This window comes from Carassius auratus, unplaced genomic scaffold (assembly GCF_003368295.1).
Source record: "Carassius auratus strain Wakin unplaced genomic scaffold, ASM336829v1 scaf_tig00003633, whole genome shotgun sequence".
NCBI lineage: Eukaryota > Metazoa > Chordata > Actinopteri > Cypriniformes > Cyprinidae > Carassius > Carassius auratus.
In genome coordinates, this window is record NW_020523535.1 from 1,007,326 (window position 1) to 1,034,846 (window position 27,521).

A 27,521-nucleotide genomic window follows, 5' to 3' on the forward strand; every position below is an offset into this window, starting at 1 on the left:
TAGTTCCCTTTGACTGAAGACACGCACGACCTTATGGATTATGGAACTACATTTCCCAGCAGCATCCGTTGAGTCTACGTCGTAACAGCTGATTGTCAAATAGGAAACTAACAATGTCAGCTGTGTGCGCAGACGGAAGGCTCTCAGCGATGGAGTGCGGAGAGAAATCATCTGTGCTTCGCTCGAGGTACGCTTCAAGTTCCTTAGCGGCAGTTATCAGGACTCCTGTTTATTTGTCTCTATACATAGTTAGCATTTTATCATGATGATAATGAAGCGTGACCTGTCTCGCGCGTGTCTAAAAGACTTTACAGATGCATACGTTAATCATAGGCATCTAGTTATATTCATAAGCGTCTTCTAAAATAACAACAAGTGTAGATACTTGTTTAGACATTATTATAAATGCATGGCCATGTTTATTTGTCTTTTTTAGTCTATTAGTATTATGTTGTGGATCAGTCCACAAAACTACGGTCTTTAAATATGTTTAAAATGTATTTTCTTGAGAAGCATAGTGGTATATGACATGAAGCACATGGTGCCATGATCTGGCACTATGTAGTGTCTGTTATGACTTATATGCAATATCATCACCGTTATTTCACCTAATTATTTTTTCATTACACATGTTCGGTTGGTCATGTATAGTCTGGTGTTTTGAACTAAGACATAGAATAAGTTATTAAACTACAGAATAGTTTGCTATAAATAGATTCTAGAGTATAGTTCATATTTCTCGTCCTGTCCTGTGTGTTTGCGTCGATGCGCGGCGCCGCGGTCCGCCGCCAGAGGGCGCGCTCATGTGACTTATGACGAGCAGGGCTCCTGGTGCTGTACACAGTCACGCAGAGCCAGCTGCTGTTGGTGATGATCTCCATGTGTGTGAGCTGACATGCATGAGATTAAGGGTGGAAAGAGGACATCTTGGTTATTTTTTATCACACTAAGAATTATACGGCACATATAGCATTGCATCTATATGATTTTGGATCAGCTCTTCTGGGCTTTTTGATCTACTTCTTTTAGGTTGCTATATATACTGTACTGTACTGTTCAAAATTGGGCTCCGTAAGCTTTTTAAAAATAAATTATTACTTTAATTTATTATTATATTACTGTATTGATCTAAACTCATATTAAGGGTATTTATGATGTTACAAAAGATTTCTGTTTGAATGATGAATTATGTTATTTGAAACATTCTATTCATCAAACAAATTCTGAAAAAAAAAATGAATTGAACAGTCCAAAAAAAATAATTAAGTAACACAAATGTTTAAAACATTGAGTATAATAATCAGAGATTTTTCTTGAGCAGCAAACTAGAAATGATCAAATCAGCATACAAGAATGATTTCTGAAGGATCATGTGACACAGAAGACTGCAGTAATGATGCTGAAAATTCAGCTTTGATCATGGGAACAAATTACAAAAAGTATATTAACATAGAAAACAGTTCTTTTAAATTAAAAAATATTCGTACTTTTGAATTGTATTCTATATATGAATGCATAAATATACACCGATCAGGCATAACATTATGACCACCTTCCTAATATTGTTGGTCCCCCTTTTGCTGCCAAAACAGCTCTGACCTGTCCAGACATGGACTCCACTAGACCACTGAAGGTGTGCCGTGGTTTCTGGCACCAAGATGCTAGCAGCAGACCTTTAAGGCCTCCATGGATTGGACATCACACAGATGTTCGATTGGATTGAGATCTGGGGAATTTGGAGGCCAAGTTAACACCTCAAACTTGTTGCTGTGCTCCTCAACACATTTCTGAACCATTTGTGCTTTGCGGCAGGGTGCATTATCCGACTGAAAGAGGCCATAGGCACCAGGGAATACCGTTTCCATGAAAAGGTGTACATGGTCTGCTACAATGCTTAGGTATGTAGTACATGTCTCCCAAAACATCACACAGCCTCCGCCAGCTTGCCTTCTTCCCATAGTGCATCCCGGTGCCATGTGTTCCGCAGGTAAGCAATGCACACGCTCCCGGCCATCCGTGTGATGTAAAATAAAACGTGATTCATTAGACCAGGCCACCTTCTTCCATTGCTCAGTTTTCCAGTTCTGATGCTCACGTGCTTGGTGCTTTCGGCGTTGGACAGGGGTCAGCGTGGGCACCCTGACTGGTATGAGGCGGCTCTGCAGCCCCATACACAAGAAACTGTGATGCACTGTGTGTTTTCTGTTGAATCTGACCCACGTGCATCAGTGAGCCTTGGCCGCCCATGACCCTTTCGCTGGGTCACCACTGTTCCTTCCTTGGAGCACTTTTGATAGATACTGAACACTGCAGAGACTGTGAACACCCCACAAGAGCTGCAGATTTGGAGATGTTTTGACCCAGTCATCTAGCCATATCACTATTTGGCCCTTGTAAAACTTTATTATTAACTTTACTTTATCATGCCCAAGTCAATTTCTGCATATTCTGTCAGGTATTGGTAAGGGAGGAACTCAAACAAAGGGTTTATTACAAAAAGGGGAAAACAAAACCCACGAGGGGGAAAACACGGAGCAAGGTAAAGACTAAATAACTAAAACAGGACTGGACTGACAAGATAAACAAGGACTCTAAATACTAACTATAAACACTCACGGTAATACAAGGACTTCAGCGGGTACAGCACAATCTCACACACAATCACAATTGTAGGACACAGTTGAGGTACAATCACAATGACAATGAACCGACGCAAGACAGAGCACACTAGGAGATCTAAATAGGGGGAACAATCAAGACACGACAGGTGTTACAGATAGGACAATCAAGACACGACTAGGTTAACAAGGGGGGCGGGGCAAGGGAACGAGACAACACAAGCACATGGCCCAAAGACAAGGCCATGCGCTTGTACACAAAACAAGGGTCTGTCATGATCCTGCCTCAAGACTAGGAAAAATCAAGGACACGAGGGCAGGATCATGACATATAAATGTTATGCCAAAAAGCTGAAAATCGGGTTATATGCTCTTTCATGAGATTGGGATAGTCAACAACAATTAATTTGTAGGCTCTTGTAGGTTTTATAATTGGTAATACAACTTATTCATCACAATTGTTTACATTCAAGCTACCCGGGAAATGTATAGTGAAAAGTACTTTAAAAGCATCTGTAATGCAATAAAGTAATTTTTTAAAGCCTTTTTAAAGCATTGCTTCATGGATTAAAAAAATAGGATAATAAATAATTTACATATCAGACAAAATTGCCTTGCATCAAATCCCTTTTAATATTAAGGTATTTAGAACAGAGCTGCATACAATTCAGAAAATATAAACAACTATACAGTTATAGGACAAAGTTTTACATATATGCCATTGTAATTAGTGATTTATTTTTTGAATTGTGGAGAATTATAAAACCCAAATTATAGTCTGGCCTGTATACTCTCCTCATTGAACGTGCCTTTACAGAGAAATGCATCTTTACAGATTACATAATGAAATAGTTTCTATTTTCGATTTGAATTATTTCATTTTAAAGTAGCTTTCTATACATTTTATCTTGCTTGTGAGGCAATTCACTGAGTTTAGATTCATTATTGTGACGCACTCCTGCTCAAGACTGCAGAAAGTGCTTTATTTTATAAAAGCACAACATTTTGTTGATATTGGTTATAAGTTGATATTGATATAGGTTGCTTCCACTGTTAGAAAAAAATGCAAGTGATCACGCTTGCGTCTCCATGTTCTGCAGAACGCACTTTAGCTTCCACTCTCACTTTTCCATTACATACAAAACTGAACTATTTTAATAGATGAACCAGTAGTATAAGGTTTTTTGGGAGAACTGAATATATATATACAGTTTATCTGCTTATTTTTAGAGTTAACTTGTTAATTTTGTGGAAACCTTGATAAAATATAAATAAAAAATTCATATTTTCTATGAATTTGCTACCATTATTTGTGTATGACAACTATATTATTGTCATTTTTTTTTGGCTGATTCTCTTAGTAAGTTTTGTGTACAAATAATGTTATCATAATCAGTTCTTAATACTATTATTAATTATTAACTATTATTTAATAGCTATACTAGTATTACTACAATAGTAAAACATCTATGACTCAGAGTTTTATATATGTTTGTGGATGTGCATGTGCTGTGACATTACATTCAGTACTGGCTGGGAGACGGAGTTTCATCATGGTGTTTGTGAGGGGTGTCCCGTGAGGAGGGCAGGTGGAGATACACGCCCCACAGGACAGGCTGGTTGATAAGGTGATGGCAGAGCCCTTGGGTGTAATGTAGAGAGCGCACCGAGCTCATGACACACCCAGCGTCACAGAGTCACAGCCTGATTTGTTTATGTTCCTCTCCTCTCGATCTCTCCAGTCACAGTGTCTCAGACAGACCAGCTGCCCCGTAAGAGGCCAGCGGAGGGGGCGTGTGCTCTGCGTGTTTCCAACCTGCTGCTATTAATACCACCCCCCAAACATAATCTGCAGGATAGGTTATCCTCTTACGTTTGTTGGCAGGGTCTATAGTAGCACGTAAGGGAGAAAGAAAGACCGAACAGTTTGTTTTGAATGGTCCCAGCTCACTAAACTCTTGAGACAGTGAAATCAAAACCAATCCGACGTAGAAAGCACAGTTTTGTTTTCCTCCCCTCTGCTTGACTTTCGTTTTCTTCCTGTTCTGTCGCTCTCCTCGGCTTGCCAGAGGGCAGGCTCTCTGAGTGTCTGTGCATGCGTGCGTCCCAGCGGTTATATTAGCGCTGATCTTTCTCTGGAGCTCTCGTCTGTCTGTCTGCACGTCCATCATGAACACACTCCCAGCGTACTCGGGAGCCAGGATCTCAGGCTGCTGGGCTCTTCGGGCAGATGGAAGGTAAGTCTGGTAACTTGAAGTCATTTGCGGAGCATCTTTGTGTTTATCCTCAGGTGTGTTGGATGCTATTGAGTTGTTTTGTTGAGCAGTCTGCGCACATACTTGTATGGTAAACAGGACTCTGCTTTCTATGTTTGCTTGCTTAGCTCATTTGCATCTGATTTATGTATTTGCAGAGATCCTGAGTTTATGATTGGCACATCTGCACAATGGTGTTTTCTCATACTGTCCTTGAGTGAACTCATGATGCAAACCAGAAGTTGCTAATGTGCTTACGTTTAAGTATTTAAGTGATAGTCCACCCAAAAAAGAAAAATCTGTCACGTTATTCATCCTCGTGTTGTTCTAGACCCATATGCATGACTGACTTCTGTGAAACATGAAAGGAGAGGTTTTGAAGAATGCTCATACTGTTCTTTTCCATTATGAAATTCTTGGTAATTTTTTAAACCTTTATTTGCTGGTATTGTAACAGCATTGAATTACTCTACAAAATCAGGTTGATTTTGATTTACAAGCATTGCTAAAAGTTAAATAATAAAACAAGACGCAGCAAGTAAACCTATATTTTTCAAACAGATTAAAGTACAAAAGAGCACAGCTATAAGACAACAGTAATAAAGAATCAGAACATATTCAACCAATGTCTAGGTATAGTTTCAGGGTTGGCATGTTTTAGTGTAAACACTGTGAAACAAAAATAGGCTATGACATCTTTGAATATTTGGTGTAAGCGAATACATATCAAATACAAACATCTGAATGGAAACCTGAAAATACTGACCAATCTGAAATTCAAGAAGTTAAATTGCTCACCCAAAAATTACAATTTTCTGAACATTTACTCAACCTCAGGCCATTCAAGATGTAGATGAGTTTGTTTCTTCATCATCACTTGTTCACCAGTGGATCCTCTGCAGTGAATGGGTGCCGTCAGAATGAGTGTCCAAACAGCTGATAAAAACATCACGTGAAGCTGAAAATACCTTTTAATTTCTTGCCTCATTGCAATCTGTTAAAAATTATATGAATCTTGTAAATTATAGCCTATATTGTCAACTCAAAATGGTTAAATTTGACAAGTTTTTTTTAGTTTGCATCATTCGATGTTACTGTTGGTGATAAAGTATATATATAGTTTACCTGTCATTTAAGATTTTCACCGTAAAACCAATTTTAAGAGCTATTCAAGCTTAAGCTATTTTGTTTATGAAAGAAATGAAAAAGTAATGGAGATCTGAAGGAAATTGAATTTTCAAGACATTTACACCAAGAGACCATATTGATGCGTTGTGTTCCCTTTTTGGTATATTCCTTAAATTCTCTTTAGGCTACTTGGTCTTAAATTTACCAATAAAAACTGCCCAGAAACCCTGATCAAATGAATCTATTTGGCTGGTGCACTATATTCAAAGTCTCCAAGTCGTACGATAGCTCTATGTGAGGAACAGAGTATTGTTACATTATTTACTGAAAATCCTGCCTTTTAAAGTTGTGGTCACCATACATCTTCATTCTGTAGATATTTAAGTGTGTAGCGCAGCTTGGATAATCTGCTGTAAATTCTCCTTTTGATTTCCACAGAAGAAAGACAGACACAGTAAATGAAGACAGACTGTCATTTTGGTGGAACTGTTCCTTTAAGAGAGACTTTTATGAATTGTACTTTACAAGTTTTTTTTTTCTGTTTCTTTTTTTCTGAAGATGTTAGGGCAGGGTCCATCGTTTGTCATCTTATCTGGTATCACGCAGATAAACTAGAAAGCCAAGGTGATCTCTGTTCACACAAACAGAAATTCAAAGGCACACTTGCCACACAAGACATATTTTCTGCCTGATAAACTTGCTTTATTCTAGTTTTAGTTGTACCTTAGTTTGTACAGGTTCAAGGTCGGGGCATCGTGGGTCAGGTATGTAATCATGTTTAGGGATTACGCAGTCATGCATCACACGATCTGACTGGTTTTTAAACCTATAGATGATTAGTTGAGAGAAGGCTGCGTGTTTTATTTCTTCTACTTAATGGACCGGTACATACATGCATCTTCTGTGGACATTTGGCTTTCCCGTGTGCTTCAGTAAGTATTTCTCTTGAAAGCTTTCAGTTTCTTGCTGCTTCTGAACTCTGCTAAGTTCCTAAGGTTCGACGCACACTGCAATGAGTGTCTCTGAGGCATCCACCAGGTTTGTCTTGGATCTCTTTCATTGATCCACAACAAAATTAGTCCAGAAATGCACTTAGAAACCATTCCAGCAATCAGAAACCAGAGCTTGTTTTCAACAACCAAATGCACCATTAGTTCATATTACTACAGGTAAATATTAATCACACGTGTAAGTGGTCACTTCACAGTCTATTTACACATGTATGTAACAGATAATAAAACTTATCAGCATATACACGTACTGTAAATATATACTTATTATTTGAGTATTTACATATATATATATATATATATATATATATATATATATATATATATATGGACAATGTAAAGTTTGGGATTAATATTGGGCTTTAAGTAGACAGTTATTCTCCAGATTTCTTGCTAGTACCTTTTATGTCTATATTTGGTCCCAAAAGTGGAATTATTTCTAGTTGTGATATGATTAAAGATGCATGCTTTATTTTTAAATGAATTAAAGGGATAGTTCACCCAAAAATGAAAATTCTGTAATCACCTACTCCCCACTTGAGGGTGTCAAGTCCCTCCATTGAAATCCAAGGCTCTGAAGAGACATGGTCACTTACTTATGAGGAACCGATTTATTTTGGCTTTTATTTGCATACAAACGTTGATCACCAGACGTGCATAGAGAACAACAATATGATAAATGAAAGCTCAACTATACTTGCTTTGCACATGAGAACGAACCTCAGGGCCTGAGAGTTATCTTTATCATGCTATGCTTCCACTGGCCATACGTATGTTTTCATTATTAATAACAAGGGATGAATTGCTTGTTTAGAGCTAAAACAGTAGTTCAAACTGAAGTCAGTTGCTTTGCTCAAGCAGAACTGTCATTAACAATTTATAACCGACATGACAACACCGATATTTCAATTGTCTCTGTTGCACTGAACATGTTGTACCACATTTACAGGTTCAGTGTAGTATGGGGCAGCTGTTGTTTGTGCCAGAGGCTACAATATACTACAACAGTTATAATACCACTGCTATCAGATCTTTCCTCATTGAGATAGATGAAGCTGAACTGTCTGTTATCTACATGGTTAAAGGTACTTATAGCTGCATGGAGACTTTGCCATGACAGTCGCTGAGTCACTTGATAACTTTGTACAGTTTGTGAACAGGAAGTCAGAATTGACACGGGAAATAGCCGGACATGACTTGTCTTGTTCACTGTATCTCATATCCTCTTTTATTTGTTTATATATAGTGGCGGTGGGGAAGGCTCTCTGGACAGGCTGCTCCCATCCATCAGCACCAGCCTGTCTCCACGCAAGCGGACCACCAGCCAGTGCAAATCAGAGCCTCCGCTGCTGCGCACCAGTAAGAGGACCATCTACACCGCCGGACGCCCACCCTGGTACAATGAACACGGCACCCAGTCCAAGGAAGCTTTTGTTATCGGTCAGTGTATTAAAAAATCAGTGCTGGATCATACACCACCACAATCTTTGTTGACCATCGTCTCATGTCTGTTTTTACCCACAGGGCTCTGTGGAGGCAGTGCCTCAGGCAAAACTACAGTTGCTCGTAAAATCATCGAGGCCTTGGATGTTCCTTGGGTCGTTCTTCTGTCAATGGATTCATTTTACAAGGTAACATTGTAAAATCTCATTGGAAACCACTCGTTATTTTGCATCTGTTTGTCTTTTGTGAGACACAGTTTTGGAGACAGGGCTTGTGGTTTTGAAGTAAGCGAAACGGCTGAAAAGAGCATAATGGTTCAGATAGATGAATTTGTTCTTCTGTTACAATTCCTTGGCAAGACTGAAGTTATACGGTACATGAAAAACTGACCCAAAACCTTGTGGTTTGTTAGGTTCCAGTGGCCGCATTCACAAAATTTAGATAATTTGAAGTAGTACAAGTGGTTTTTCCACTTTTTCAACTTTAGTTAGTCTGTAATGTTGCTGCACTAGAGAAGACAATGAGTGTTATCCCTATGGCAGAGACACGCTAGTGTTCCCAAGACAGACGAGCTTAGACTGCTTACAATCATTTGGGTTTAAACCGCGCTCAAATTGATTTGATTTTGACTCAGTATTTACACTGAAGCTCACAGCTGGTGACTATGGTAAGGGGCATGACATTTCCCGACCAGGTGCCGAGTGCTGTCAATCACACACTGGCCCAGCTAGCCAATCACAGCACTTCTCATAATACAGAAGGCGGGCCTTCATTCGATACAGGAACTAATCGAGCCTGAACACCATCACAGCTGTCATTGGTCAATGGTCGCCCGAGAGGCTTTTGTTCAGCGTCATGTTTGGGGGAATGTAAATGTGAGGACGAGGTCCCTGCAATAACAGAACAGCATACAACCACACAATAATTCAGTCAAGAACTTTGTGCAGGTTTACTACAACAAGGACACCGAGTCTATGAGTTTAGTCGATCCTGATCAGCAATCAGTGTCACAGTTGTAAACATGATGGCTTTGTTTCCAGGTAAAGTTTTGGGGAATACAAAATATTCTAAGGTAGAAATTAAGAAGAAGAAAAAAATACTTAGGTACTTGTTGTTTTGAAATCTTATTTGACTTGTTTACTTGGATTGAATCAAAACTATCTTACAGTATATCTGAGCTTCTTCACAGTTTCAGAAAGGTAGGTCTAAAAATTTGGCAGGGTGTCATATATTTTCGCAATTTGTGTAAATCAGTGTGGAAATCCAGATGTGAGAATATAAAAACATTAATGCATCTGTTCATGTATGAGAGAGAGAGAGAGAGAGAGAGAGAGTGTGTGTGAACAGGAGCCATTAGTGTACTTCGAGTTATATAATGCATTAAATCCTTGAGGCAGATATTCTAGACTAGTTAGGCATTGGTTTAAACAGTTCACCAGCTGTTGGTGCATAGCTGAAGAGGAATCATTACATTTGTATGAGGTGGAAATGGCAGAATCACACAGCCAAAGAAGTAAATCCATGAGTGTGTTTGTGTACATGTACCTGTGTGTTAATGTTCCTCCTAAATTTAGTTCAGCTGACCTAAGCCATGTGCCCAGCAGGAGGACAGGGGGTAATAATACCACACACACACGTCATCTGCTCAGTGGACTGGCACTGTGTCTGCATACAGAGTGGCAAAAACCTTCAACCTACTGTAAAGACCCAAAACATATCCCTCTATGTTATAAGATGTTCTCCTTTGTGTGTGTGTGTGTGTGTGTGTGTATGTATAATGTTTTTTTAATTGTGTAAACTAATACACCTCTAAAAATGCTTAAGTTTAAAAAACAAAAGGTGTGAGAGCAGTCTGTGTCTCTGTTTGCCCAACATATCTGCACATCTGAATTATCTCTAATACAACGCACAAGCACTCAAAAATTTGGGGTTGTATGGTTTATTTATTTATTTATTTATAATGATTTAAAAAAATTGTGTGTTTTGTCTTTTATGCTTTAATGCTTTTAAACTACATTTATTTGATAAAATATCCCTAACCCTAACAGTAAAAAAAGTCATAGTGTCAAGTATTATTAAAACAAAAAATAACTGCTTTCTTTTTGGATATATTTTTAAATGCAATTTATTCCTGTGATTCAAAGCTAAATTTGACTCAAGTCTTCAGATCCTTCAGAAACCATTATAATATGCTGCTTAATATCTATTTACTGCTCGATTAACATTTCTTGTAGTTATTTATATTGAAAACCGTTGTGCTGCTTCATATTTCTTACATAAAGTGTTTTTTTTCTTCTCAAGATTCTTTAAATGATAGGAAGTTCAAAAGAACAGCATTTATTTGAAATAGAAATCTTTTGTCACTTTTGATCAGTAAATTTAGCCTTGAATATTAATGAGTATTAATTAAAGCATTAATTTAAACCTAAGAAAAGTCCTGCTGTCTGACACCAAACTTTTGCATGGTAGATAATGATATATGTGCAATAATAATAATAATAATAATAATTAACTTTTATTTTCCCCATTTCTTATCAGATTGCTTTTGCTGTTGTTTTTATTGAGGTATTTAACATCTCATGGCTGTGTGTTACAGTGATTTTTATCATAGTTCACCCCTTTGCATCACCATCACCCTCCTGGCTGATGACGTTTACTAACTGCATGATTTGCAATGGCAACTGTGTGGAGGAAACTGGTGTTGTGTGTGTTGCTCAAGGACAGTTAGGGTTAGGGAGTTCATAGGTCAGCCCTTGTCTGTTTTGAACCTACATCCTTTGTTGCCAGCCTTGATCTCTAAGCAGCAGGCCACACCGCTGGCAGATATTTGATCTGAAGTCCTCGGTGTAACCTCGGTGCGTCTGCTGTGACGTGTTTCCTGCAGGTTCTGACGGCCGAACAGCAGCTGCTCGCTGCTAATAACGATTACAACTTTGACCATCCAGACGCCTTTGATTTCAGTCTGCTGGTGCACACTCTCCGCAAACTCAAGCAGGGCAAGAGCGTGAAGATCCCGGTGTACGACTTCAACACACACGGACGGCAGAAAGAATGGGTGAGTGAGTGAAACACACACACACACGGAGAGATTCCCAAACTGGGCTATGGGTTCATGAAAAAGCTAATAACTAAAAAGAAATCATATATATATATATATATATATATATATTTTTTTTTAATAAGTATAATTAAATCACAAAATATAAAATTAAAATAATTCAAAATATATATTTAAATCATAAAAATAAAAAAAATATTTTTTTATTAAATAAAACATGTTAAATATAATTACATAAAAAAAGAAAAATAAATCACAAAAATTTAAAATGTAAAATAATTGTTAAACGGAATAAAATCATTAAATTGTTAAATTAAAATAAATATTAAAATACATTTAAAAAAAATTTAACTGAAAATAAATTATTTTAAATAATACCTAAATATAACTAAATCATAAACATAAAAATAAAATAAACCATTTTAAAAACTAAAAGAAATCTAAAAAAAAGCTTGCTTTAAAAAACGGCATGCCTTACCTGCAGTTTACTTGCATGTCATGTGACCATTAACCAAAACCAGACAGCCATGAACATGCAAATGTTGTTCATTTATTAAAATCAGGAGTACTTGAAGTAAATATTTTAGGTCAAAGGTCAAAAAACTTCAGTAAGCCCTGTTATATAAAAGCAAAAAAAAAAAAAAACGAACTTAGCTATCATAAGCTAATGAACACTGCATTAGCTTTTCCATGAACTATAATATTACATGATTTAATCTTATCATGTCAGCACACAAGCCTTCATCAATATTTATGTAAAGCCTGTGTTGAAATAAAGTTTGCTTTCTCTGCTAAAAAAATTTCAAGCACACAAAACAATTCTATAAAGAATAACTATTTTTCGAGCCGTTTTTAATGCATGTTTATCTGCTTGCAGAAAACGGTGTATGGGGCGAGCGTCATCATATTTGAGGGCATCATGTCCTTTGCAGATAAAGAGCTGCTGAAGGTAAAGCTGATCAGATCTGTCATGATGTGGTCATTTCTCCAGCTGGAGCTGATCTGGAGCGCCGTCTGTGTCTGTGTTTCAGCTGCTGGACATGAAGATCTTCGTGGACACCGATTCCGACATCCGGCTGGTACGGAGGCTCAGGAGGGACATCACCGAGCGCGGCCGGGACATCGAGGGAGTGATCAAACAGTACAACAAGTTTGTGAAGCCAGCCTTCGAGCAGTACATCGAGCCCACCATGAGACTGGCAGATATCGTGGTGCCTCGGGGTCAGTTCGCTCTGACACATGTCAAGCACATTGCATTATAGGAGACAGTCTCCTGATCTCTACTGCACTTTTGTGCGGTTTCACAGTGCACGTATTGCATACTGTAGCAGTAGTGCTAGTAGGATTTAGGAATGCTTAGCTTGAATTCCTGTTCTTCATTTCCTGTAGGTGGCGGTAACATGGTGGCCATTGATCTTATAGTGCAGCATGTACACAGTCAGCTGGAGGAGGTAAGATCCACAGACATGCTGAGAACATTTATATGAGCTTCCCTTTCTAATGCATCACTTCATCACTTCGTCATGAAGAACTTCATGTGTGTAACATCGCCCCCTTCTGGGTCAAATATTTTACTTACAAACTCACTGTAAAGCAGTGCTTCTCAACTTTTACTAAATCAAGCTCCACACTGGCAACACAATATTCTAGGATGCCTATTTAATATCATTTTAACTATAACATATATATAATTGACTATGATAATTAATTGTAAATGCCATTATTATGAAATTTATAAAACAAAAAAAGTATCGACATTTGTAAACAAATTGGTATAAAATTTACAAATTACAAATAATTAACAGTTTTATATATATATATATATATATATATATATATATATATATATATATATATATAATTAATTAATTATTATTATTATTTTATTTTTATTTTTTTTGAAGTGTCTACATAGGTAAATTAACAAATTGAGGAAATAAAGAAAAATTATTTATGATTTTAATTAATTTAGATTTTAATGTGTTTATAATAATATTATATCAAAATATATTAATTTAAGTCAAGTTGGCAATATTGCAATCAATTTCAAGGGGAAATCATCCTTTTCAGAAGATCACATTCTTTCACAGTTCTGCTGATTATGAATCTTACATTCATCTCGATTGTTGTTTTCCTGTGGTTTATTCGAGCAGTAATCAGTGTGCAGCTCATGAGAAGTAGTTTTAATAATGCTTATGGTTCTGGATTGGGAATGCTTTGCAGTGGACTAATATTTGTCATGTGGTGGTTTGTATCACTGACCGTAATATTGAAAAGCAAATGATAATACTCATTTCCAGGCCCACAGGGAATCTGCACGTACATATTTCATCAAAATCCAAACACCCGTCCTTCAGAAATCTTTATGTTCCTGGCCTTTGGCCTTTGTGTGTGTGTGTGTTGAATATTTGGATCCGTTTGATGATATTTCCAGTTATTAGTACGAATGTAATACTCTCAGCTCCCTGACATCAGAGATTTCCTCCTAAAATCAGCTCAGAAGAGTCCCTTTGAAGCAGATTCAGTGTGGGCCTGTTCATTTTCTGTAATACTGGTGACTGGTTTTGTTTGGCCGTGCTTCCTCACCGCACTGGATTGTTTTCTCATCTTCTCTTCCTCCCCTCGCGGTGGCACAGCGTGAACTCAGCGTCAGGTAGAGTAGCACTGCTCATCATCTCCTCACTTCCTGTCACTGGCTGCACAGCCGCGCTTCACAGAAGTGTCCCCTCAGCACTGATCTGGGCTCAGAACTGAGAATGATATTCACAGCAGTCTCAAATGCAGGAGAGAGAAGACTGGCCTCAGATCAGTCCACGGGGTAACTTCTACCATCCTCTGAAGGAATCTTCCTCCTCCTGAGCCCTGCTGCACTTCCTGTCCTGAACAAACGAGGGCAGCGTCTCTTTATGTTGACGGCTCCTTATAAGCGTTCAGCATCGGTCTGGTTCAGTTCTTTACATTTGAATGTCATGAAGACACATCTGACATATTTCACCCCAACATCATTCTGTTTTTAGCTGATTTTAATTTAATCCAGTGTTATTTCTGTATTATTTATAGACTAATATTGTATTTTTTTATATATATATATTTTGAATTCGCTTCTATTTTTATATTTTAAATTTTCTTTGTAATTCTAGTTTCAGTCTTAGCAATTTCTTTAGGCCTATTTGTCAGTTTATTATTGTTTTAAAAGTAGTTCTGTATATATTAACTTTTATTTCAGTTTCAAATGTAGTTTTAGTGCTTTTTGTACATCGGTTTATATTCAATATTTAATAATAATAATTTAAAATATTTAAATATTAATTTAAAATGGATAATATTCAATCTCAAATACAAATATTTAATGTATAAATCTAATTTAATTTATTATTTATTTTAGATATTATTTGTTTTTAGTTCTAGTCATTTAAGTGCTTAAATTTATTTCAGTTTTATCAAGTTTTTTTCATGCAATATTTATTATTTATTGCGGCTTTATTTTAATTACTAAAAATGAGTTTTAGCTTTAGGTTTAGTTAACCGTAACAATATTGATATTTTTTATTATTTTACTCAGTTTAGTTGATTTTTATTTTTTATATATTTTTTTAGATTATTTGATTGTATTGTTAATGTAATTTTTAAATGGTGTGTGTATATATATATATATATATATATATATATATATATATATATATATATATATATATATATATATATATATATATATTTGTTTTGGGGGTAAAATGTGACCCATAAGTGTGACCTCATTTTTCAAGATCCTTCTTATTTTTCATTAACATGAGAACATATGGCATTGTCAAAAAAACAATAAAAGAGCCAAGCTTTCTTCTTACATGCAGACCCACACGGATATATTGACAGCTATGATGTTTGAGCAGCAGAGCATCATGGGATGGGCGTCTCATGACCTGATCTAATACGGGAGGATAGATGCTCAGTGCTGCAGTCAGGAGGGAGGCAGATACCTTCTGTTTTTCCATCCTTCAGAAACCCTCCCTGCATGCTGCGTCTAAAAATACTCCACTCTTCCTCCCCTTGACCTCTCTTTCTCTTACTTTCTCTTGCTCTCTCTATCTTTCCCCTCTTGTTTTCTCTCTCTCATGGTTGTCTCTGTAGCTATTGTTGAACACGGCGTTTTGCACGCACTCAAGTTTCCTATGTCTACTACAAAGAGTTTCATTTTTCCGATGGGCTAGAAACGACAGCTCATGAGAGTGTGTGTGAGAGAGAGAGAGAGAGAAAAGACAGAAAGGAGAGGAAGAGAGAGAGAGAGAGAGAGAAACATGAGGAAGTACAGCCCCCGACACAGGATGTAGCAGACCTTTGTGTAAGTGAGTGTGAATGAGAGGATGACAGCTACAACAGGACATTTTCTCAAGAAACCCAACAACCAAAGATGCATTTGCATGCTACTGTCACAGCTTAAAGGAATAGTACACTTAAACAAAAATATGAATTAGTCATTTATTCACTTTCATGCAGTTTTAAACTCATATGACTGATTTTTGTGGGGCTTGGTATCACATAACTACTTCACAAGAGATGATATGTGTAGTGATGCATGACAATATGATACATGAATTGTGATTGAAACTGAGAGTTTGACTGAGAGTCCCTTCACTTTTCTTTTTCTGTACTATGGCTAGTCTTTCAAACACAAATGTAGGTTTTTTTTAATGAAAATTAAGAGATATCCGTCCCTTAATTAAAAGTCTGTTCCACCAAAATGTTGATAATTAAAAAAAATTCATATAAACATTAAAAGCATTTCATTTAAATCAAACGGTTTAATATGTTCATATGATGAACACATTTAAGTTAGGCTTTTATTCTCTTGTAAACATTGATCATTGCACAGACATATCAAATATATTGAATGGAAACTCAATTAACATGCATGAGGGTGAGTAAATTATGACCAAAGTTTGTGGGTGCACTGTCCCTTTAAGACAAGGTCAGTGACATCAGACTTCATTTGTTCCATTACTAATCATCATTGGCATCTAAACTAACACGACTCGCCATATTTGAACATGCATGAAAGACTGAAATTTCCCCACATACCGTAAGGCTTCAGAAGGCTTGTATCACGCAACATTTCTAGGTTTTTTTATTTGTATTTTATTTAAGCAGCTGGGTTACTTTGCTCCTTTTGTATTCCGTGATGACTACATTTTGGGGTGAACTGCACCTTTAAAATGAGTCCTAATCAGTGCTGGATGATTTGCCGTTCACAGCGGTCACACTCTTGTGACCACCTCGTCCTCCTTCACCTGATAGTGTGTGACGTCTCTCTTCTTTTCCCTCTCTTTCTGTTGTCGTCGTCTGTTTTTCTGTTGTTTGTCACTTCACCCACAGAGAAAGCTCCGCTGGGATATGTGAGGAGATTTGCTTATGATTTAATTTTGTTTTTCTGTTTCTGCTGTTGTATTACAAGCCAGAAGTAGAACAGCAGGGATCTTGGTGTGCTTTCCAAAGACTGCATATTGTCATTTCTAGGTTTTAATGAAGCAGTAATCCGATGAGTTTGTCAGAGTTTACATTGAAGGCATTGTTTTGTTTGTTGACAGGATGCAGTCTTTGACCAGACTTCTTGTGAAATTGAATCATGGGATACTCCCCAAAAAAGCCTGACCTACTCAGAGCTCATAAAGCTGTGATTAACCAGTAGTTTGTAAGATGGAGTGAACAGTGGCTTCAAAAATATTTGAACACTTAATGCATTAGTGTTTGGGCTCGGTTTAATTGTTGAAAGAAGTCTCTTATTTGTTTAATCTAATTCTTATTATTTGTTTAATCAAAATACAGTAAAAATGGCAATATTGTGAAATATAAAAATTAATTATAAATGTTTTTTTTTTTTTTTTTTTTTGAAATTATACATATGTTTCAGGATTCTCTGATGAATATAAAGTTAAAAAGAACAGCGTTTATTTAAAACTGAGATATTTATTGAAATGTATAGGTCTTTACTGTCAATTGATCAGTTTAATGCATGCTTGCTGAATCAATGTATAATTAAAAAAAATAAAAAAAAATAACTACTGACCCCAAACTTTTGAATAGCAGTGTATCGAACCAAAATCAACAGTCTGGACCCCAAAACCAGTCTTAAATCTTATGGGTATATTTGTAGCAATAGCCAAAAATACATTGGGATTATAGGATATTAGAAAATATAGATTTTTCTTGTATGCCAAAAATCATTAGGATATTAAGTAAAGATTATGTTCCATTTAAGATGTTTTGTAAATTTCCTACTGTAAATATATCAAAAGTTAACTTTTGGTTATAATATGCATTGCTAAGGACTGCATTTGGGCAACTTTAAAGGCGATTTTCTCAATATTTAGATTTTCAAATAGTTGCATCTCGACCAAATATCGTCCGATCCTAATAAACCATACATCAATGGAAAGCTTATTTATTTCGAAAAATGCACTCTTTTGACTGGTTTTGTGGTCCAGGGTCACATTTATGTACAAAACATTTCACAAGTAACGTAAAATGTAAAACAAATACAATGGCAAAAAGTGTCTACATACTTTTTGAGGCCACCATAGATATATATAACTAAACACTAATTCATAAATGGGTCAGTTTATCATTTGGGGATTATCCTTTGGTCATATAAATCATTTCTCTATGCTTCTAAATCCTCGCTTTGCACACGGCTCTAACTTTTGAATGATAGTGTTTGTATGACACTAGTAGTCATTGTGTGAGCATGTGTCTCTGTCCGCAAATGTAGTGTTGGAATGAACGTACCGTTTTAATCCACTGCGTTGACGACTTCCTGTCTGTTTCTGTCTCTCGCCCGGTGATGATGCTAACAGGGCGGCGCTGGCGTCTGCCCATCAGGCCCAGCCCCTTCCACAGACCCTCAGTGTTCTGGAGAGTACACCGCAGGTCCGCGGCATGCACACCATCATCAGGTCAGACACACACACACACACTTAAAGTATCCAGACTAACCATACAGCATCCCGTATGAATGTTCAGCTGTCAAATAACATGGAAGGATGCTTTTAATGCTTTTAGTTAAATATTTGTATTTAATGTCATCTGTAGGCTAGGGCTACTTCTCTACTGGTCTCGCTTCAAAACCCATAATTTATATTTAACACCCAGCCCAATAGAGTACTAAAATATGTATTGTGCAAAAGTGGACAAAAGTCTAACAATATACCTTTTTTTTTTTTTTTTTTTTTTTTTTTTACATGATATATAAAGAGAAAATTCAGTTTTGTGAATGCAAACAGCAGCAGACTGTGACATCATATCCTATGATGTGCAACTGGAGTAAATCTGTGTTAGTGAGCACTTCTCCTTCGCCGAGAGAACCCATCCACCTCACAGGTGTGGCATATCCAGATGCTGATTAGACAGCATGATTATTGCACAGCTGTGCCTTAGGCTGGTCACAATAAAAGGTCACTCTAAAACATGCAGTTTTATCACACAGCACAATGCCACAGATGTTGCAAGTTTTGAGGGGGTGTGCAATTTGCATCCTGACTGCAGGAATGTCCACAAGAGCTGTTGCCCGTGAATTGAATGTTCATTTCTCTACCATAAGCTGTCTCCAAAGGCGTTTCAGAGAACTTGGCAGTAAGTTCAGTGTAATTTAAAGGATGACAATGTCAAAATTCAACATAGTACAGTATACATATATTCAGGTTCGGATTCTGGTTCCATTTAAATGAACTATTATTATGTTTTTTACTATTTTACCTTCACTGAATGTAGTGTTGCTGGAAGGTGGTAAGTAATGTTGAGTAATGCTAGTCCATCAATGAGCAGATAATTTTTTTACACAATCAGTAATGTTTTGCTTTTCAAGCAGGAATAAGCTGGTTGGCCAAATAGTCCCTTGAGGTTTAAGACACTTGTTAATTTCCCTAAATTAATGAAATATAAAGTGTTATACTTATAACCATGTATACACACTCCATAAAGCCCCTATTTTACAAATAATAATGCAGTCAGGAGATGGTGTGAGTGGTTTCCACATGTTTCCACCTGTACACCAAATAATCTAACCCTCATACTTAACAATAGTAATCTGTTTATTTAGTGGTCCAATTACAGTATGGGACAGATATAATGTAATTTAGTCATGGTTGGTGCTGTGTGTTGTCGGTACATGTACAGTTTATCAAAGGCGCGAGTGCGTGTACAGTCATGGGAAACAATGTGTTCGTCAGTTAAGACGAGATGTGTCTGTGGAGTGCACATCATAGGAAACAATGTGTTGAGTAATTAAAGAGTCTGGGGGGCGTTGATGTTATTTGGTTTGTGACCTCCTTTATGGGAAATGCCAGGCTGCTCATGCCGCTTGGTCAGATGTCGCACCAGAACCGTTTGTATTAACCGAAACTTAGAAATTGCTTACAGGTCTTTTCTTTTCAAAGCCAAAGTCAGAACAAACGTGTTACTTGTTCAGATTACAAAACAGTTGCTTCTCAATAAATCAGAATGTTGAAGAAAAGTTCATTTATTTCAGTAATTCAACTCAAATTGTGAAACTCATGTATTAAATAAATTAAATGCACACAGACTGAAGTAGTTTAAATCTTTGGTACTTTTAATTGTGATGATTTTGGCTCACTTTTAACAAAAACCCACCAATTCACTATCTCAACAAATTAGAATAAAATGACATGCCAATCAGCTAATCAACTGAAAACACCTGCAAAGGTTTCCTGAGCCTTCAAAATGGTCTCTGACAATCATTGACACACTTCACAACAAAAAAAAAAATACTTCATAAAACCAATTAAACAAAAAAAAATATAGTCAATCGTTGGCCTTCTGGAAAGTATGTTCATTTACTGTACATGCACTCAATACTCCCAATACACCCCTCAATACACCCATAGATTCTCTCTGGGGTTCAGGTCTGGTGAGTTCGCTGTCCAGTCACGCACACCAACAGCATGGACATTTAACCAACTTTTGGTGCTTTTGGCAGAGTGGGCAGGTGCCAAATCCTGCTGGAAAATGAAATCAGCATCTTCAAAAAGCTGGTCAGCAGAAGGAAGCATGAAGTGCTCCAAAATTCCTTGGTAAACGGGTGCAGTGACTTTGGTTTTCAAGAAACACAATGGACCAACACCAGTAGATGACATTGCACCCCAAATCATCACAGACTGTGGAAACTCAACACTGGACTTAAAGCAACTTGGGCTATGAGCTTCTCCAGCCTTCCTCCAGACTCTAGGAGCTTGGTTTCCAAATGAAATACAAAACTTGCTCTCATCTGAAAAGAAGACTTTGGACCACTGGGCAACAATCCAGTTCTTCTTCTCCTTAGCCCAGGTAAGATGCCTCTGACATTGTCTGTGGTTCAGGAGTGGCTTAACAAGAGGAATATAACAACTGTAGCCAAATTCCTTGACACGTCTGTGTGTGGTGGCCCTTGATGCCTTGATGCCAGCCTCAGTGCATTCCTTGTGAAGTTCACTCAAGTTCTTGAATCCACTTTGCCTGACAATCCTCATAAGGCTGTGGTTCTCTTGGTTGGTTGTGCATCTTTTTGTTCCACACTTTGTTTGTTCCACTCAACTTTCTTTTAACATGCTCGGATACAGCACTCTGTGAACAGCCAGCTTATTGGCAATTAATTTTTGTGACTTACACTTCTTGTGAATTGTGTCAATGATTGTCAGAGACCATTTTGAAGGCTCAGGAAACCTTTGCAGGTGTTTTGAGTTGATTAGCTGATTGTCATCATATTCTAATTTGTTGAGATAGTGAATTGGTTGTTTTTTGTTAAAAGTGAGCCAAAGTCATCACAATTAAAAGAACCAAAGACTTAGACTCCTTCAGGCTGTGTTCATTGAAATTATTTAATACATGAGTTTCACAATTTGAGTTGAATTACTGAAATTAAATTTTCCTCGACATTCAGATTTTTTGAGAAGCAACTGTATACAGTAAAAATACATATTTGGGTCATATATTCTAAGACGTAGGTTAGAATCTGTGATAGCACAGTACAGTAAATATTCACACCGGTGGATACTCCACCATACCATACTCCTCAAAACATTAGATTCATCCACACTGGAGCCACACCGGAGCACAACCCACACAAGGAAGATAATTCTGCAAACGGCTGCAATTGCAGGTTTTCAAACAGATGGCGACAAAGAGGAAAAACTGACGGACTGCAGCTTTAATCTTAGTTTTGTTTTTGATTTTAATTTGTTCGTTTTTTGCTTTTGAATTTTTTTTATTTATTTATTTTTTATGTTTTATGTTAGTTATTTTTTGTTTTGGTTTTGCTTGTTTGTGTATATTTAAAAAAATATAGATTTTTATTTTTGGTTTATTTATTTGAAATTTAGCTTTCTCCCACCCTCTCAGAACAAATAAGTGACCCATTATTGGGTGGAAATAGTCCCTCCTCCTCATGCTACCTGTGACCAACTACCAATGTCAAGAAGCAGAACACAGTGGCTGAAATGTACTCATTTTGAAAGTTTTTTTTTTTTTCTTTGCTTTCGTCCATGTCACAGGCTGTGCGCGGTTATGCCAGGCTATAACGCAAACGGCTATTGCATACTAAAAAAAGCCAATAACTACTATATTTCCTGCCTAAATGGCTGTTAGGAAAATGAAGTTGGTCCATTTGTTTTATAGTCTGAAATTTCTGATGAATGTTAGGTTTACCAGTAAAAGTATGTATATTTTATAAAATCTTATTTTACACGGTAATAAAAAACAATCTTCCATGTTAATTTGAATGTTTTGAACACAAACAAACACAGGACTGTGTTTTGTCATTCATGCTCGTGTTGCAGAAATAAAGAGACCAGTCGAGACGAGTTCATCTTCTACTCCAAGAGGTTAATGCGGCTCCTCATCGAGAGAGCGCGGTCCTTTCTTCCATCACAGGTGAGAAAATGGAGGGATTGCTGGGAAATCTTTAGATCGACCTAATAACAGCACACAAATAGATTTGAGCGTGTGGGTATGGAGGTCTCGTCTTGAACATGGAAACTTGTCTCACTTGTCCACCGCAGTGGAAACTCAGACTAACAAGATCAATGTGATAGAAATCGGCTTAGCAACACACAGCAGCAACACAGCGACCTTTACACTTAAAATGCTCACAGGAGAAGTGCAGTGAGCTTCATGATGTTGCTGCTGACATTTTACTGTGGCTTTTAATCAGAGAGAAAGATCAGGTTAGCTACATATATGCTTGGACAAAAACAACTTGATGTTACAATTGTCTGTTATCTGCTGCAGGTTCACATTGTTCAGACCCCACAGGGAGAAGATTACGAAGGCCGAACCTTTCATGGGAAGAGGGTAAGAATTTAATGTGCCACTATTTTTTCTGACATTCTTGGTAGTTCAGCCTGATCAGTCTGCTTGTTTCAGGGTTTTCTCCGTCATATACTGTAGAACTGTCTTTGTTCTCAGTTCTGTAGAGAAGTTTAGGCCCTAAAAAGGAAATCTGAAGATCCTCCCTCTTCTTCGTTTTAAACAGATTACGGGTGTGTCGATTCTCAGGGCGGGAGAGACCATGGAGCCCGCGCTTAGGGCCGTGTGCAAAGACGTCCGCATCGGCAAAATCCTCATCCAGACCAATCAGGACACAGGAGAGCCGGAGGTAACGCCCCTTTCTGCTCTTACTACCCCCTAAAATTTACACACAGCAGATAATCAGATAACATTTATTTGGTAAAACTTGAGTTTATGGACTAATTCTCACTATAAACAAGTTGCTTATTAGCATGCCTATTATTTACATATTGGCTGTTTATTAGTAGTAATAAAGCTAAATTAATAGCTTATTCTGTATAAACATATTTAGATCCCTTAATCCACCCCATACCTAAAATTAACAACTACCCTACTAACTATTAATAAGCAGCAAATTAGGAGTTTGCGGCAAAAGTAAAAGTTAATAGTGAGAGTTGGTCTCCAAACTAAAGGGTTGCCATTTTGTTTATTTATTTAAATGGTTTTATTTTAAATATTTTTGTTAATATCCCATTATCTATACAAAATGTTTTCTGAGCGAGACATTTCAGTCTTACGGTATTTTGTGTCATTAGTGCAATTTTTAATTAATTAATTATTATTATTTTACAAATTTTCTTTTATTTCATTTTTTATTTTAGTGTAATTTTTCATTGTCGGTCAATAAATTCAAATTATGATTAATCTTAATTTATTAATAGTTAATGTTCAGTTTCTATTCTAGGAAAAAACAAACAAAATCAGATTTGTGTGGTTGATGCAGTGGAATATGTGCACTGTACTTCACAACATGATGCAGCTTGTCAGTGTGTGTGTGTGTGTTTGAGTATCTCTCTTATCTCCGTGACAAATACTAAAGCAGGTGTTCTGCCTTCAGCCATTTTGCACATTCAATTATTACATTTTTTAAAGAAATTGCATTGAATATTTAAATAATGGCATAAACTCACTTGCTCATTTTTATTGTAATTTGATGGATTAATTAATTTAGACACTTTGTTGCTGCACATTGAAGCTGTCTTTTATGTTCCCGTCCAGCTGCACTATTTGCGTCTGCCCAAAGACATCAGCGAGGATCATGTGATTCTGATGGACTGCACCGTGTCCACCGGAGCGGCAGCCATGATGGCCATCAGAGTTTTGCTTGTAAGTCTGCATTCGAACCTTTTCTCGTGCACACAACTGCAACACCTTTGCCGTCTAATGGAACTGATAGTGTGCAGCGGCACAGGCACACACGCCCACTCAGGCACCACATGTAGAGCGGCCCGGTTTGTTTGTCTGTCCGTGTAGGCGTATCAGAGAAACCTCACTAGCTGACAGTGGCCATGCAGCATGACATAACTTTACACATTCTCACAGATTAATTCTGCAGTTGTGCTGAGGCTGAGCCGTATTTATCCGTTTCTAAGGCCATTTTTTTGCACTGCTGGACATAACAAAATAAACTTGTAGAGAACACACTACTTTCATGAGTTTATTTTAAATGGAATTAATCTACGAATGATGAACATGCATGATCTAAAAAAAACACTCCACATCTGAAATGATGTATCAAATTTTTGGAAGTAAATGGCACACTGTTGCCTTCTTGATAAACAAGTACACTAACTTTTTGTTTATTGGCTTTTTGCTTGAGATTGGAAAGTGGAGAAGCACTAGGAAGTACAGACAACGAGTGGAGGAACGGGACTGTTCTCTTCATGAGGTGTGTATGTGTGTGTGTGTGTGTGTGTAGGATCATGACGCTCAGGAGGATAAGATTCTGCTGGTGTCGCTGCTGATGGCTGAGATGGGTGTCCATTCTGTGGCCTACGCCTTCCCTCAGGTCAAAATCATCACCACCGCCGTCGACAAGAAGGTCAACGACCTGTTCCACATCATCCCTGGCATAGGTGAGACTCTGAACCCCAGCTTTACTTCATCGACAGCTTGACTGCGGCCTTTTGTCGTAATAGTTATACACAAAGGGGCCATTCTCACAAAACCATCAAGAGCAAGTCTGGGTCATATTTCACCCCAAATCACAAGAAGCTAAATGTGAAAAATGTATACATTGCTTAAAGGAAAGTGAAGGACCTGTTAAGGTTTTTAGCATTGTGACATTTGTTTTCATGGTTATAAATTCATGCATTGTTGTATATTAACCCCTTTGACCTGGATGGTCCCGCCAGTGTTCAGTGTGTCACATGATCAACTGAAATTCAAATCTGCTTTCCCGCTTTGAGTGACACTGAACCAGAGAGAGACTCGCTCAGCGCCTGTCGTCTATCACAACTGTTCAGTATTTTCATACACATGATGTTTATTTTAGGTTTGGCATTTAAATATACTAATACTAAACATACTATGGAAGATTACTCTTGAGGGGAGCTGAGTTAGTTTACGTGTTTTAAACCCAGCAGACTCTGATTCTCAGCAATGCAGTCTAAACTAACATCAACTAATACTGCAAATGTGTTTAAAAGGATTTAGTTACTTACATGTATTTGAGAAACGGATTAACAGATATTTTACAATCTGGTTAAAAAAAAATTATGTAAATGTACAACATCTTAAAATATTGTATCTTTCTTTTTATTTTATTTCTGTACTTCATGTATTTTGTAACTCTGTTTTTGCTATGAAAACAGCATCAGATGCTGATATGGCATTCAAATTTGAATTACTTTTACCAGTTTGTAAATTATTTTTAATAAAAAGGAAATAAAATCGATACATCAGTCATACAGCAGAGTTATTACCAATGCAGTGTGGCAAACTTGAACAACTCACACAGGAGGCTCAGATAAAATATTTAATATTCCTTTTAAAATATTGTAAACTAATTATATTACAAACACACACCCTTGTTTAAAAGTCTGGAGTGAGTAAGATCAGTAGATTTGAATTCAATTTGAATGCAAAAAAAAAAATTAAAATAAATGAGAATCTGGTTAGAATAATGAAAATCACAACTCTAAAACATCCAGACACATTACAGTAGTTGAGCACTTTTTCAGCAAACTTTTAATGTTCATAAGAATTATCATAAGCAAAAAAATGTTAGAAATACCTAAACATCTATTCATTGAAAATTTAGATTATTATTATTTATTTATTTATTTTATTATTATTTTTTTTTCAGGAAATTTTGGGGATCGTTATTTTGGCACGGATGCACCCCCCGACTGGAGTGATGATGACATGGACGAGCCCAGCTGCTGATGCGTCTCACGATAATCACGCCCCATATTTGTACATTCTTAGAGATTTTTATACTTTTTGACACTCCCAAGCTGAAGAATTTTCTGTGAAGGTTTTTATTTATATTTAATTATTCTGTGAGCTATTTAATTAATCATCTAAATCACATGCAGTTGATTCATTGCCTTATGCGTTTGCTACCACTTTTGTAATCTGCTGTAGTAGTATTTCTGGCATGTGAACACAGTATGTTCGGCGTACATGTCACTTTTATTATTGTGCTCTGTTTCATGCAGCAGTCGAGCACTCAAAGTGCCGCCTTGCTGCACTAAGAAAGTGAATTTCTTTGAAGGACCACTTCTTCGGAAAATATGTGTGGGCGTTGCTTTCTCGCTTTACCTGCAGACGGCTGCTGACCAAACCACAGGCTCTTAACAATTACACTTTCACAACAGAGCACTGCGTTCTGTACAGAAGCCTAAACATTGGAACATTTTTCTCAAATCCACAGCTGACAGCATGTTAAATGTAAAAATGCTCTCTGTTGTAGATCATCTCTAATCAAAGGACATTTCAAGTTTTGTTTTGGATCTTTGTGAAAAGCTTGTGTTCTGCGATGAGTTTGATCACATGTTTTGTTCAGTTTTTTTTTTTTTGACACGCATAAGTGCAATGTCTTCCATCTGTCCAGCGAGTCTATAGCTGCCTTCACCATATATGGCTGACATCTGCTTGATGTTTGCTGTCACATCAAGATCATTACAAGAACAAAACTAGCCCACAGGAAGTGTTGGTGTTTGACCTGAAATTCAGCCAAATGAGCGTTATGCTTGCTCTTATTATGGATGACGCATTGAGATATCTTTGTTTTATCATTTTCCCCCACTGAGAAAAGTACCTAGCCTAAACAAATGAGTTCATCTTAGAAGTATAGTGGTATGTGTGTCGTTTATTTGATTTCTACTGACTTTAAATGTATATTTATAGTTAAACAAACAAAAAAGAAAGAATAAAAAAAAAACAATATTGTATTAATGTGAGAGCACTGAGATCTGCGTTGATAAAGGCAAGGCCTAGTGAATGTACCTGCTGTGACTTTTGCTCCACAACAGGAATAAAAGTCTGTGATTTGGGCCGAGCTATTTATTTTATTGCCTTGTCATTGCACACATTCTGGAATACTTCATTCTGATTGGTCAGTCTGACATTTTTTGTGTAATGACTGCTACACTGTGTAATTGGCTGTTGTTCTAGATGACAGTCTTTCATACCCACAGTCTGTCTCACCTCGCATAATAAATTCATTTCAACTCAA

General features: G+C 37.0%; 1 protein-coding gene across 5 annotated transcripts; it reads left to right on the forward strand.

Moving 5' to 3' along the window:
• Window positions 1-102: 102 nt before the first annotated feature.
• On the forward strand, window positions 103-27,521 carry LOC113070287 (uridine-cytidine kinase-like 1). 5 transcript variants are annotated; one of them, XM_026243528.1, is made up of 15 exons: window positions 103-187; window positions 8,258-8,451; window positions 8,536-8,642; window positions 11,339-11,509; window positions 12,390-12,461; window positions 12,544-12,733; window positions 12,902-12,963; window positions 14,149-14,165; window positions 18,358-18,456; window positions 22,330-22,423; window positions 22,781-22,843; window positions 23,025-23,147; window positions 24,059-24,166; window positions 24,759-24,915; window positions 26,148-27,521. In XM_026243528.1, the coding sequence occupies exons 1-15, from the start codon at window positions 114-116 to the stop codon at window positions 26,225-26,227; spliced, it is 1,611 nt and encodes a 536-aa protein (XP_026099313.1). In that variant the 5' UTR covers window positions 103-113; the 3' UTR covers window positions 26,228-27,521. The 5 variants fall into 5 exon arrangements, with proteins under 5 accessions (XP_026099313.1, XP_026099312.1, XP_026099316.1 ...); XM_026243527.1 differs by lacking the exon at window positions 14,149-14,165 and adding an exon at window positions 16,880-16,899; XM_026243531.1 differs by lacking the exons at window positions 103-187; window positions 14,149-14,165 and adding exons at window positions 1,876-1,898; window positions 16,880-16,899.

Coding starts and splice junctions, on each gene's coding strand:
- LOC113070287 (XM_026243527.1), top strand. CDS start 114: ATGTCAGCTGTGTGCGCAGACGGAAGGCTCTCAGCGATGGAGTGCGGA. Junction 8,643..11,338: donor CAATGGATTCATTTTACAAG/GTAACATTGTAA, acceptor TGTTTCCTGCAG/GTTCTGACGGCCGAACAGCA. Junction 24,916..26,147: donor CCACATCATCCCTGGCATAG/GTGAGACTCTGA, acceptor TTTTTTTTTCAG/GAAATTTTGGGGATCGTTAT.